Source organism: Myodes glareolus, chromosome 11 (genome assembly GCF_982192425.1).
Source record: "Myodes glareolus chromosome 11, mMyoGla1.1, whole genome shotgun sequence".
Taxonomy (NCBI): Eukaryota; Metazoa; Chordata; class Mammalia; order Rodentia; family Cricetidae; genus Myodes; species Myodes glareolus.
This window is the reverse complement of record NC_142036.1, coordinates 23,754,572-23,768,801: the sequence shown is the minus strand read 5'-3', so window position 1 is coordinate 23,768,801 and position 14,230 is coordinate 23,754,572. Positions and strand designations below refer to the sequence as shown.

The 14,230-nt window shown below is 46.6% G+C and overlaps 1 protein-coding gene across 2 annotated transcripts; it reads left to right on the top strand.

Moving 5' to 3' along the window:
- Positions 1 to 322: 322 nt before the first annotated feature.
- On the top strand, positions 323 to 13,575 carry LOC146892469 (uncharacterized). Of its 2 annotated transcripts, none has more exons than XR_015739208.1 (6): positions 323 to 406; positions 11,354 to 11,439; positions 11,525 to 12,119; positions 12,237 to 12,266; positions 12,747 to 12,915; positions 13,372 to 13,575. XR_015739208.1 is itself a non-coding variant. In XM_087911555.1 (6 exons), the coding sequence occupies exons 3-6, from the start codon at positions 12,113 to 12,115 to the stop codon at positions 13,440 to 13,442; spliced, it is 246 nt and encodes an 81-aa protein (XP_087767681.1). In that variant the 5' UTR covers positions 345 to 406; positions 11,354 to 11,439; positions 11,525 to 12,112; the 3' UTR covers positions 13,443 to 13,575. The 2 variants fall into 2 exon arrangements, 1 of the variants encoding a protein (XP_087767681.1); XM_087911555.1 differs by having other exon boundaries at positions 345 to 406; positions 12,778 to 12,915.
- Positions 13,576 to 14,230: the final 655 nt, after the last annotated feature.

The window sequence follows — 14,230 nt, the reverse complement described above, 5'->3', positions numbered from 1 at the left end:
CTGGTCCACAGAGCAGAGTTCCTGGATAGCCAGGGCTACACAGAGAAACCCTGTCTCAAAACAAAACAAAACCAAAACCAAAAAAACAAAAACAAAAACAACAAAAACAAAGCAAAACAACAACAACAACAACAACAAACCCAATAAACGAATGAGAAAGGAAGGAAAAAAAAAGAAATGTAAGGAATGATACTGGCTCAGAACACCGCAAGACCAAGTTGTCATTACAAAGATTTATTTGCCCCAGAGTGACTACGGGCAGGAAATAGGAGACAAAAATAGGAGACAGAAGACTAGGAAGAAGGGGAAGGAAAAATGGGAGGGGGGGAGGGATATTTGGGGAGAGGAGACTGCTTCTGGAGAGAGGAAACAGACTTGGTCCGGAAGTAAATTGCAGTTTATACAGGTAAAATGGGGACCCTATGTTCGGATGAAGTTACATATTTAACTTTAATTGGGCATGTTAATTAGGTGAGTCAAAGGGGGCTTTTGATTGCTGGACTTCAACACTGATAGCTGGACCTTGGTCAGCCTCGGGAGGAGGAAGTGCCCTAATAAGGGACCTTGATTGTTAGCTTTAGAAATGTAATCTGTTTTTTGTTTGCTTGTTTGTTTTAAATCAAGACAGAGGTGTTGTGATTGCATCAGGTCCCGTGGAGGGCGGGTCCAAACCACTACTGGCGAAAGAATACTCTGTGCAGACAGAGTTTGTGTGTGGACTTTATTGAGATAAAGGAAAGGAAGGGTGTGGGGGGGGGGAGAGAGAAGAGGAGGTGGGGAGAGGGAGAGAGGCAGAGACCTACTTGCCTCTTCTCAAGAGTGAAAGAGATCAGGAGTGGGCTGAGCTTGTCTCTTAAAGGGACCTCTGCACATGCATACAGTCTGGCAGCTGCTTGCCCTGTGCAGAGGGTTGACACACTGTGTCAGGTTGCAAAGGGGCACAGCCAAGGTGTGCCTGGATACTAACGAGAGGGAAGGAGAAGGGCAAGGCCTGCTGGAGCCATGTTTGCCATGCTCTGGCTGGCTAGAGTCCCTTCAAGAAAAATAAAACAGAAGAGGAACCCATCTCCATCTGAGACAGCAAAAGTAACACTGAACTGCTGACTACTTTGTAAACATGCCTGCCCGTCCTGTTTTTCTAGAAAGCACACATCTTCTCTTCCTTCCAAGTGACCGTCACCAATATCAACTACGACAGCACATTCTGTTTGCTGAAGACAGAACTGGCTTGATCAGAAACGTCCAAATCTCAGCTGCTGTAAAATTTGCTTAAGTCTGGAAAAAAATCTCGCTTGGGGCAGGGAATGAAAGAACACCCCAAGATTATGACAATGCCTAGCCCTCTATAAGCCAGAAGTTTTTTCTGTTCTGGTCTGCATCTTTTTAAGCGCTGCACACTACTTAAGAAGTTTTTCGTTTATCTCTGAGTGCTGAGAGTTTCTCACTGGGGAAGGCTGAAGTCCTCACCCTCAACAATCATGCAGAAAAATCAGGTCCCACAGTGTACATTGTGATGCTTTCCAAAAGCTATAGAAACCAGAAAAGACAGCATCCTAAAAGCCTGCCCTCCTGTTCATCATTAACCAAAGGTTATATAGGTGTTAGGTCTCACACCCAGGACAAGTGGCTCTGGTGTCTATTTAGCATTTCAAAGCAGACCTGGCAGCCAGAATCTCCCTCCCTACCTATTACAGGCTGTGACTGGCATACCCAACCCTCTACCATGAACTCTCCAGCCTGTGTGTGTGTGTGTGTGTGTGTGTGTGTGTGTGTGTGTGTGTGTGAAGGGGGCTGTGGTGCCCTTCCCCCAGAATCACTTTTCTGTACAATACAGACATTTTCATTATCCACTCCTTTTGTACCTTTGACCTCCTGACTGGTGCACCTGGTTCCTCTCTCAATTCTCCCTCCCCCATGGTTTCTCTCCATAAGTCCGGCTCAGTCTGGTCATGTCTACCCGGGACTCCCCCAGATATCCAAAGCTGTGTCTAGGTTCTCAGCCATATCTGTAACGAGTGTTCTCCTCCACCACACCTAGGAGCAGCCATGTCTTTTCCTTCCCTTCCCTTCCCTTCCCTTCCCTTCCCTTCCCTTCCCTTCCCTTCCCTTCCCTTCCCTTCCCTTCCCTTCCCTTCCCTTCCCTTCCCTTCCCTTCCCTTCCCTTCCCTTTCCTTTTTATGTCTTTCTCTGTTCACCCACCACTTTAATATGTTGTAGTAGAGAAACACATTTGAAGCCAGGCATGGTGGTACATGTCAAACTCTTTTAGATCCTCACATCTTAAACTTTGCATCATAAAACAACTTTTATTTACTTTACCAGTAGGTACACGGTGGCTGACCATTGAGAGCAGTCACTGTGAAGTTCCTTTAAACAAAGGAATGGTAAGAAGTTATACTGGGATCTGCTTTGTGAGTCTCTCTCTCTCTCTCCCTCTCTCTCTCTCTTTCTCTCTCCAAGGTGAACTGTGTCTAGACTTCATTGGCTCTAAGAGAGCGAGACCTGTAATGTAAATCTTACAGACACATGAGAAGGCAGCTGAAGCCTTGGCTGCTGCTTGTAAGCTGGCAAAGTTGTTAGTCATCAAACAGCATCAGAGTTCTGAGAGGAATAAATTTTACCTGAGTTATTGACTTAAAAAAAAAAAGACAAAGACTTACTTGCTAGTTACCTAGACAGCTACCCTGGGGTCCTCCATGGTCGTTGAGGGCAGGTGATAGGGCAACATCCATCTTCTTGCTGGCAAAGGTAGGCTTGCAAGGTCCCAGAAGATCCATAGAACCAGCTCACCTTTTGCCTTAGACGACTCGAGGCTGTCAATTTCCCAGTGTCCTGTTTTCTCCACCCTCTGAAGAGAGTCTTTGCAGTAGTTGAGGTGAAAGGCAGGTTTGCTCAGTGGCTAGTGCTGCCACTTTTGAGCCAGTTTTGAGTAGGTTATTCTTCTGTGCCCATCTGTCTTCTTTGGAGGAAACAGAGGAGCTGTCTGGAGCTGGCATGTCTCTCTATTATAAAAAACTTTTAAGTAAAACATTTAAATGCCATTTTTCTGCAGATCGCTGAGCATTTGAGGACTGTGTGTCCATTAGCTGTATCTGAGCAGACAACCCTTGTCACCAGCTATTGCCCTAAGCACACAGGGGACTAGGTAAGGCTTATCTCTGCAGTTAATCACATCAGTACTTAGCATGACTACGACCAACAGCTTGTCATTTATAAGTTGACTCTTAGTTTGTATTTTTTTTAACAGTCTATAACATGTTAGCAGTTTTTATAAGACTAGGACTTTATATTACATTTCTGCCAGATTTAGTCAAGAATAATGATTTTCAATTGAAGCTCTTTTAGTATCAAAATAAAAACCTTTTAATCGTAGATGATGAGCTCAGTAAGGAAATTAAGATAACAAATTTTTGGGGGGTAATAGCAGAACAAGTTTGTACCACATTGAGACTGTCTCCTGAGAAAGCAAAGGAAAGCGACTATATCAGACTTAATAACTAAAACATTTAGAGGTAAATTTTAAGCTTGGGCAGTCAGGGCTGCAGCCAGTACACATTGAACATAGTTAACTTATACATTTAGAAATAAACAGTTAGTGGCCATGTCTATGCATTTAAACCAGACAAAACTTTTCTTACCTTTTCGAGCTGGATTTTTTAGGTGGGGGAGGGGCTGCAGGCCATTTGTACTTTCCTGGTAGGTCTGTGCCTGCAGCTGCTCCGCTCTGGTGTTTCCCTGCTGTGCCGCTTTGGAGCAGGTGTCATTTTGCGAGACCAAAACCAATTATCGTCCAGGAGAAACATCTGACAGTGGCCATCCTCGGTACCTGGCCTTGAAGCCTCTGTCCTCCTGGCTCCTCCTTGGCATTCGGGCCTGGGACTGCAGTACCTGTGGAGGAGGGGCGATCCTCTCCCTGACGGCTGGCAATGCTAGTACAGACAGGAGCCTGCTGAAGCCTGGACTCCTGAGGCAGAGAGGGGCAGGGAAGGTTGGCCAAATCTACTGTTATATTTCTAAAGTCCTGGAAGTGAGAAAATAGGATCCAAAAGGGCCTGAGGTTCAGAGGAACCTCCGGGTATAAGGACCAATAATCCTTCAAGTCTCATCGTAAGGCTTTGTCAAACATGGGTGAGGAATTTTTGAATCCTTGTGGCAGACAAGTCCAGGTGAGCTGACCACTGAAGCCCTGGTCTTGGTCATGCCTTTCGAAAGCAAAATGTGGTTGGCTCTTTGCTTTAAGAGTTAGGCTGAAGAAGGTGTCCCGGAGATCTCCAGAGAGAGGGAGTTTAGGAGATTACAGGGGTTGGGAATTGTAACATGAATGTCTTTATTCTGTTTGTTAATCTCCCTAAGATCTTGCATGGGTTGATAGTCACTGGTCCCAAGTTTCTTAACTGGCTGAAGTGGGATGTTCTATGGAGACTAGCAAGGCACCAAGACTCCATGCCCCAGGAACCAACTAATATGTTTAGTAATGCCCAACTTGGCCTCTGGGGTCATGGGGTACTGCCTCACCCTGGCCTGTTGGGCATTGGCTTTTAAGGTGACTACAACTGGGGGCTCCTGAATCGCTAGTCCTGGTGGATTAGTTTCTGCCCACACTCCTGGAATGGAGTGCAAGAGTCCAGCCATTAGAGGAGATGCCTCTAAGTGAGAGTCTGTGAGAAGAGCCTGTATTCTTTCCGATCTAGGCATAAGGCATAGACTTCGGGCTGTGGGGAGGTCATCACCCCCTTCCCAGTGAGATGAATTTGGGCTTTTATCTTAGCCACTAAGCCTCTTTCCAGGAGCGGGTCAGGGCATTCAGGGATAACTTTGAAAGCATATGTAACTTTCTTTCTTCCTAATTTTACCGTCTGTTTTGTGGTCCATGGTTGCAGGGCTGTCCTTGTATCCCCTTGAACCCACGTTTGTTTGTCTGATAGAGACCCCAGTGGAGTTTTTAACACTGAATTGTGAGTACCAGTGTCCGCTAGGAAATCAGCAGGTTGCCCCTCAACTTTTAGGGTTACCCAAGGCTCAAGGGGAGGCTTTAAACCCTATTTCCTTCAATCGTCTAGACCTGCCAATTTTAGGATTTTTGTCCCTTCTTCCTCTGTGGCCATTGCTCGTTGGCCATTTGGGACAGTCTGTGTCCCCAGTTCTTATCTGCCAGTAAGAATTTTGCCAGTGTCCAAACTTACTTATCCTCAGGTGTTTCTCTGTTGTTGTAAACCTTAGTGGCTAGAGCAATCAATTCAGGCAGATTTTTACCGTCAAGTCCTTTAAGTTGCTGAAGTTTCCCCTTAATATCTGGGGCTGCAGGAGCCTTAGACAGACTGGAGGGCAGTCTCGCAGGTGCTCGGAGACCACCTTGTTAATGACTGCCTCATCATTACTGGGTCAACCGTCCCATCCTGGAGCTTGCCTACAGCATTCTCGCTGAATTCTATCTCTTTCTTCAGTGGTGAACATTGTCTGGAGCAACTGCTGGCAGTCCACCCCCTAGGTTAGGGAATGTGTAATCAGGACAGTATCTAGGAGATTTATTAGCACTTGGGGTTTCTCAGTAAAGGAAGGAGTCTGAAGTTTCCAGCAATAGAGATCACTAGTTGAAAGAGGAAATAAAGCAGGCGGTTGCGGGGGTGGTATGCCATCCTCCTCAGGAGGTCCCAAAGTGTGGAGGGCGAGAGCAAGAGATGCCACCACCTGTGGCTTCCCTGAGTGAGCACAAGTGCCTGGGCTCAGGGACAGAGGATTGGGAAGGAGAGAGTGGAGAGGAAGAGGGAAGAGGAGCTCCAGGGAGGAGCAATAAGGTCTTGAGTAGCTCCGGCTTCACACGGGCTACAGAGGCTGCAGTGGCCTCCCTGAAATCCTGGAAAAGAGAAAGGGTAAGATCCAGGGGAGACTTAGGTTTGGAAGAAGCCTTTCCCATAGTGGAAATTACTTTACACACAACCACAGCGAGAAGACTGACAACAGACAACATGACAGCATGACATGAAACAGAAATGACAAGGCAAGGCTGTGTGCTGGGTCATGAGATCCCATACCAGTTCCAAAAGGCTGCAATCTCACGACCGAATGGCCAAAGGAGGAATAAGAGCGTTCCCTATTTTCCTCCCACTCTCAGATTAGAAGTGTGTCCACTAGATCTCCTTGAGCCTCCCGACTATATGGACACAAGAAACAAGAACCAGAAACCTATCAATTGGTAAAAACAGAATAATGAAGTTTTCCAAAAACCAGAGACTGGGGTGTCCCCTCAGATCCAGGTTTGCACTCCCTGTACGAGCCACCAAAATGTTGGGTCCAGGGGCGGGGGATCACACAAAGATGGGGACAGACCACCAAAGTCTAATAAACCAGAAGCAAACTTTATTCCAGAAACCATATTCCAGTAAAACCAGAAGCAAACTTAAAAACAAAAATAAAATAAACACCGTGGGGCACAGAAGCTCATCAGCAAGCTGAGACCATAGCCAGAGATGGTGTTTGTTAGGCTGTGGCCAAAAGCCAGTTTCTGAACCCATCTTTTTATAGTAGGGGTACCAAGCATTAGGTCGTAACAAAGGAATTTTTATGATCTTGCCCCGACCAAAGGGTTAGTCAACAGAGACCCTAAGCGGGGAGTGGGTTCTAACTTCAATGGGTAACTAGGCAGCTATCGTGAAATATGTTTCAGAGGAGATTACAGCGAAAGTCACGGATTGCAAGTAAACAGATGTCTTTAACAATTAGTTAGAAAAAGGGACTGCTAGTAATATTAGAGGATTAATAAATCAGAATAATTGGTTCTTCGGCTGGGAACTTAGAAGATAGCAGAAAGCTTCTCATGGTATCTCAAGGTAAATTTCTGATACAGACTGCCTTACTTTACAACCTCCATCAGCATAGTTTATTAGTCAAACCAGCGTCTGTACTTAATCCACTGCCTCTCCTGGTATTTTCAGGCGGTGTTTACTGAAGCCCCATGCCTTTCCTCTGATGCTGCCAGATTCCCATAACAGAGACAGTGCCTAACCCAGAGGTCGCTAGGCTAGCTCAGCTCATATCTGTCGTTGACCAAGGATGGCCAGGAAACTATTCTCAGTTTGCAGAGAGAAGCCTTGAAAATAGCACAGCTAGTTGTAAAATGAAATGACCTAAGCGGATAGAGGCTTCTTAAGCATCTGAGAACATAGCTCACTGTGAATGATTGATCCTTGATCTACTGAGAAAGCTGCCGACAGTCTGCTATCATTCTCCTAGACTTGTAACTTTATATTTATTTCTACATTCTTATTTATGGAATCTACATTTTTATTTTCTTATTCTCGAACTCTTCAAGATCCAGAGTGGGCTGAGCTTGTCTCTTAAAGGGACCTCTGCACATGCATACAGTCTGGCAGCTGCTTGCCCTGTGCAGAGGGTTGACACACTGTGTCAGGTTGCAAAGGAGCACAGCCAAGGTGTGCCTGGATACTAACGAGAGGGAAGGAGAAGGGCAAGGCCTGCTGGAGCCATGTTTGCCGTGCGCTGGCTGGCTAGAGTCCCTTCAAGAAAAATAAAACAGAAGAGGAACCCATCTCCATCTGAGACAGCAAAAGTAACACTGAACTGCTGACTACTTTGTAAACATGCCTGCCCGTCCTGTTTTTCTAGAAAGCACACATCTTCTCTTCCTTCCAAGTGACCGTCACCAATATCAACTACGACAGCACATTCTGTTTGCTGAAGACAGAACTGGCTTGATCAGAAACGTCCAAATCTCAGCTGCTGTAAAACTTGCTTAAGTCTGGAAAAAAATCTCGCTTGGGGCAGGGAATGAAAGAACACCCCAAGATTATGACAATGCCTAGCCCTCTATAAGCCAGGAGTTTTTCTGTTCTGGTCTGCATCTTTTTAAGTGCTGCACACTACTTAAGAAGTTTTTTGTTTATCTCTGAGTGCTGAGAGTTTCTCACTGGGGAAGGCTGAAGTCCTCACCCTCAACAATCATGCAGAAAAACCAGGTCCCACAGTGTACATTGTGATGCTTTCCAAAAGCGATAGAAACCAGAAAAGACAGCATCCTAAAAGCCTGCCCTCCTGTTCATCATTAACCAAAGGTTGTATAGGTGTTAGGTCTCACACCCAGGACAAGTGGCTCTGGTGTCCATTTAGCATTTCAAAGCAGACCTGGCAGCCTGGATCTTCCAGCATCTCTGAGTCCCTCCCTACCCATTCTAGCTATGACTGGCATAAGCAACCTTCTGCCATGAACTCTTAGCCTGGTGTGTGTGTGTGTGTGTGTGAAGGGGGCTGTGCTGCCCTTCCCCCAGAAGCACTTTTCTGTACAATACATTTTCATTATCCACTCCTTTTGTACCTTTGAATCCTGACTGGTGCACCTGGTTCCTCTCTTTTCATTCTCCTTCCCCCACGGCTTCTCCCCATAAGTCCGGCTCAGTCTGGTCATGTCTACCCGGGACTCCCCCAGATATCCATAGCTCTGTCTATGCTCTCAGCCATATCGGTAACGAGTGTTCTCCTCCACCACACCTAGGAGCAGCCATGTTCTTTCCGTTCCTTTCCTTTCCTTTCCTTTCCTTTCCTTTCCTTTCCTTTCCTTTCCTTTCCTTTCCTCTCCTCTCCTCTCCTCTCCTCTCCTCTCCTCTCCTCTCCTCTCCTCTCCTCCCCTCCCCTCCCCTCCCCTCCCCTCCCCTCCCCTCCCCTTCACTCCCCTCCCCTTCCCTTCCCTTTCCTTTTTATGTCTGTCTCTGTTCACCCACCACTTTAATATGTTGTAGTAGAAAAACACATCTGAAGCCAAGCATGGTGGTACATATCTTTAACCCAGCACTAGAACGGAAAAGGCAGGTAGATTTCTGAGTTCAAAGCCAGACTACTATGGAGATAGACTTCTAGGACAGCCAGTGCTACACGGAGAAACCACTCTCAAAAACCAAAACAACAGAACACATTTGCGTACCATATTATAAAATATGTGCTTTACTATTACCCTGACATATGCACACTGTTGCTGGCTACTTGTCTTATGCTAACCGCTCCCATCACCCATGTCCCTTGAGAAACACAAAGGTGACACCACTGGACACTAGTGGACTTAACATTTAAAGTCGGACCAACACACACACACGAATGGGTCTAGAGCACAAGGGATACTGAGGAGAGAAGAAGAAACACTGGACATCACAAGCCTCAGGCTGTGGCTGGTTCTCTGATCAGAGGGGTAAAATAGATCTCCAAAATAACTGCTTTGTGTCATCACCGTGATCCCACACTCCTTCCCATATTCCCATCCCTGTAAAGCTGCAGGGCTGCTGTGGGCTGGAGATAAAAATGTAAAAAGTAGGGTGGGCAGGGGAGGGGTGGTTGAGTCTGTGTGTGTGTGTGTGTGTGTGTGTGTGTGTGTGTGTGTGTGTATCTGTGCCTCTGTGTATGTGTGTCTCTGTGTATGTGTGCCTCCTGGGGCAACATAGGCTGCTTCCTGGCTCCCTGTTTACAGGGAGGATGGGAGTTGACTTGCAACCCTTCCCAGAAGATATTTACCACCTTCAAGCACAGCAAAAGCAGCCTTGGCTAGAAAAAAAAAATTCTATGGAGTAAATAGGATTTACTATTTAAATAAATCCTATGGAGATTTATTTAATCCGCAGTAAATCCTACGGCGCCAGCACTGTCCCCTCCACCATCATGCTTAAAGGAAGGACTGAGCCCTGTCTATTCTTCTCTGAGACAGAGGACCCACATGCATTTGTCTGACCTGAGGAGGCACAGGCTGCTTGACTTTGGAGATCTCAGACATCTCAGATGGATTTTGCTCCGTTTTTTGCTTTCAGGGCTCCTGACAAGATGCTTACAACCTTCAGGAGCTCCAGAGTCCAGGGCAGTGTGGGCAAACAGGGTGAGCCCTGGATGGATAATGTTACACTTTGGAAAGTGTCAGAAGCACATCCTCCATGAATTACCTGCTGTGTGGTCTAGAGAAAACCTCAAGTACATCTGCCTGGGGATGGAAAGGAAAAGAACACTGGCTGCACAGAAGACTGTGTGTGCTTTGAGAATCCATGTCTCTAGGTTCTTCTAGGGACACAGGTGGAGAGCCATGCAAAGGATAAAATCTGTCTGCAGAAACACACACACACACATTGACACCAAAACCCTGTAATTTTGGGTTGAAAGTGAAGATATCTGTGAGGAAAATAAACGAATACAGGTGAAGAGGGGCCGACACAAACTGAAGGAAAACTGAAGTACAGAACTGTTAAAATCCACACATTGTTGAAATCGACACCCTGCATTGTAGATTCAGAAGGTCAAACAGTTGTCTGGGGGGGAAGAAAAGTGAATTCTTCTGGTAAATCAAAAAGACATGATAACAGAATATAGTACCCAGATCCAGACCCCAGGAACCAAGGTCTCTGAGTTGGACATTATAAAGAATGTAGATCTCTGCTGTTAGGGAATCAATGTCCAGGACGATGCTAGGGTCTGGTCTCTTTCAAGGCCAGAGATGAGGCCATGTGTGTGAGAGTGGGCAGCAAAGGGCAGGATGCTGTATTCTGTCTCACTATCTCCTCACACCCACTCTCGAGCCTCCTTAGTCATGTCCCCGGGAAACCAGCTAGAACGGTGCCCAAGACTGCACCTCCAGCTTGACCATAGCTGTGGAAGCTATTATCTTGCAGACAAGGGAAGCCACTAGTGTGCCTGTTCCAGACAATGCCATGGAGCCCAGTAGAGGATCCAAAGAAAACCCAAATCTGTTAAGGGAATTGGAGTTTTGCTGAAGAGACTGGGGACCAAGTGGTGGATTCCCACCATCCAACCTGGAAATCCCTGAGACTCCAAGGTGGAACCATTTCAGCCACTGCAAGTGTTTGCTCAGGGTAAAAGGCTCCATGGCAAAGACATGCACGTCCACTCCTGAGAAATGACAAATGGCAAGATCTCACGATGTTGCTCTAACCCTTGGAGCTCATCTCACCTACTCTGGAACCTACAGAGGCAGCTGAAGCCTTGGGTCCCTTCCTCCTAGCTAGGCACTCTTGATGGTGCTTTCATGAGGACAAAAGATGGGTCAGAGAGTGAGGGTACACTGGCCTCCTCTCAACCTTGAAGGGACTTAGGCACCAAGGCTAGGGCCTCAAGGAAGGAATAATCTGTTTCCTGACCCTACCCAGTATAGATAACTGAGTATCCTGAAATGGCGCTTACCACCACCAACCACGACCCAATCCTAGCATCTGTCTACCCCCGCTGGATCTTGAATGTGTTTCTGTTAAATTCAGTTCTTTTCAGAGTGGAAAATCCATCCTTGCTTGAAGACATAGCTAGAGATGCACGGCCGCCAATTAAATAAGTTTCCTTTTCCCTTGTTCTCTTCCAGGCCTGCAAAGTCCATTCTGGCTGAAGACACACCCAGTGATCCAAGACAGCCAAGGAGTTAGGTTTCGTTTTCCCTGATATCTCCAGGTGTGAAAAATACTCACTTGTTGAAGACACACCCGGTGATCCAAGGCAGCCCATGACATAGCTTTCACTTTCCCTGATCTTCCAGTCCTGAAAAATATCCAGTCTGGTTGAAGATGTAGACACTAGTGAACTTAACATTTCAAGGTCTGACCAATACATCCATGAATGGAGCAAGAACACAAGGGATAATGAGAGAAGAAGAAACACCGGACATCACAAGTCCCAGGCTGTGGCTGGCCCTCTGATCACAGGGGTAAAATTGATATCCAATATAACTTCTTGTGTCATCACCATGACGCCCACACTCCTTCCCACCTCCCCATCCCTGTAAAGCTGCATGGCTGCTATGGGCTGGAGATAAAAATGTAAAAAGTAAGGTGGGCAGAAGAGGGGTGGTTGAGTGTGTGTGTGTGTCTATGTGTGTGTGTTTCTGTATGTGTGTGTTTTAAACATCAGTCAGGATAGAAACAAATCTAAGGGAAGCCATCTACTCAGAAGAAGGCAGTTGGGTGGAGCAAGTACCTGCTTCTCCTATTGCTTTCAAACCAACACCAGGGAGCTGACTCATTGTAAGGGGTGGGCCATGTCTCTATTGGTTCAGGAGGAAGGGTCTGCCCCCTCTTCTCAGATTTAAGTCACTTCCTAAAGTAACCAGCTGAGAAGACATCTCACCATGTTGGGTAAGTAGACCTCAGCGCTGGCAAGGCCTGGGAACTGGGCTCCCTGACCCAAACCTGCCAAGAACTCACTGATCTCAACCAATGCTAACCTTCTGTACCCACTCCATCTTTTCCTAGGAACACTCGCAGGTGCTGCATTAGGAGCTGGTATGTTTCTTATGCCTGCTGTGAGGCTGTGGGGGCTTTGTGCTTTGTGTTGGGCTCTTCTCCACTTCCTAACTTCTGCTGGATGCTGGAGCTGCCTGGGGGAAGAGCCTGGGCCAGAGCTGTGCTCACTCACTCTGGGGATGAGCTTCAAGGTTTCTGCCTAGTTTCTCCTCCAGGCTTTATATATAATGAACAGCAAGTATAGAAGTATGTTGAACAGGAGGAAGGGCATCTAGTTAAAACTGCAGTAGTTTATCAACCTTTCACAGACGTGTGGCTCAGGGAGGGATGATGTTTTCTACAAGTTCTCACAACTTGGTAAGACCCTGGCTCTGTCAGATCTTCCACTGACCTCTTGGACTCCACCTGGTTCCCTTCCCTATCATGCTTTATCTTTGGACCCTTTCCCTGCTGTTTGGAAAAGAAAGACCCCCAAGCAGTCCAGGAATTCTTGAGTGGGTCTTTTTCCTAAACCCACAGCACCCAACTCTTCTTCTCACATCTGTGGCAGCTGCAAGTGATGTCCTGACTGCCATGGGGACAGGAATAGCAGTAGCATCCACAGCAGCCAAGATAATGTCAGCCGCAGCAATTTCCAAAGTGGGTGGGGTTGCAGCAGGAAGCATGGTGGCACCAATGCAGTCAGCAGGTAAGTGACCCTCCAGGCAGGATGACTGGAGAGACAGCCTAGGATGGCATCTCCCTTCCTCTCCCTCCTTTCCCACCTTTTATATCACCTGTGTCTTCTAGTTCTATCCCTGCTATCTGGTTCATTATGAGTGAGGCTGGGGTGTGGTACTGAGTAACGACTGCTGGATAACAGAGCAGTAAAGAGCCCTGGTCCAAGATTCATGCTCCCTGGGCTCTGAGTCTTCTTTAACTGGGTGTCCTTCTCCAAGGTATCCCTTTTGTACTACAATATAGATGGGACATCCTCTCTGTAGAGCTTTTTCTCCTGTATCTCAGTTTACCCAAATCTGTCTTCTCTTTCTGGTCTATTTTGAATGTCTCTGTGTAAAGCAGAGCCCTACGGTTCCTACAAAAAGGCAGTGGGGCATTTCTAAGCGTCAGTCCACTGACTGTCTCTGCACTGTCTCCTTCCCAGGTGTTGGAGTCTCTACATCAAGTAACATGATCCTGTATGCTAATGGGGAACCTGTTGCAGTCTTGCTTTGAACATAGGAGATTACACCTTTACCAGCAGACCCCAAATACTATACGGAGTATCTAGAAGACTATGTACCCCAAGATGGTCTTCCAAATCTCTCACTGACATCAGAGAAAAAAAAATAAAGGCCTTTTGCTGGTATCCCTGTCTTTGCTTGTCGTTGTTCTTTGAAGGGGTTTATGACTGAGAGTTTCAATTCTTCAGGTTTCCATAGCCATATTCTGGCTGAAGATCCAATGGATGTTGGCTAGCACACAGCTAAAATGGAGAAGGCTTCATGTGGTCCCTGCCTTAGTTATGATGGTCTATGTATTATGAGGACTGCTTTGGGTCTTTATAAACCTCAACGTGTTGCTTATTAAAGGTTGGGCTAATAGAGGCTCCCGTTCTTGAGTAAAATTGAAAGGTAGCAATGAACATTGACCCAAAAGGTCTTGGACCTTTGCCATCAATGGTTCTCAATGTGCAGGACGATGAGCAGAACAGACCTAAACCACTGTACTGCTGAAAGACTGACAGGGAGCAAACAGGGACGCTCTAGCTAAGCAAATGCATGGGGACCTCAGGAAGGAGATAGAATCAGAAATGCTCACCTCTATACAATGTCTATGAAGTTGAAAAGGAGGCTGAAATTTCTGCCTTATGTCCTGGAACGCTGACCACACCCCACCCTAGATTGGTAGTCATCATCCACGCAATGCATAATGCAGTGCTGGCAAATGTCCACACTGATGTCCTGAGGCAGAAAGATTCTGCCCTTTGTCAAACCGCTGGGACACAGTATACCATTCACATT

What these genes read in the sequence shown, in the direction of transcription:
- LOC146892469 (XM_087911555.1), top strand. An exon ending in AGGTGCTGCATTAGGAGCTG is followed by an intron (nt 12,267 to 12,777) that starts GTATGTTTCTTA and finishes CATCTGTGGCAG; the next exon opens with CTGCAAGTGATGTCCTGACT. An exon ending in GGCACCAATGCAGTCAGCAG is followed by an intron (nt 12,916 to 13,371) that starts GTAAGTGACCCT and finishes TCTCCTTCCCAG; the next exon opens with GTGTTGGAGTCTCTACATCA.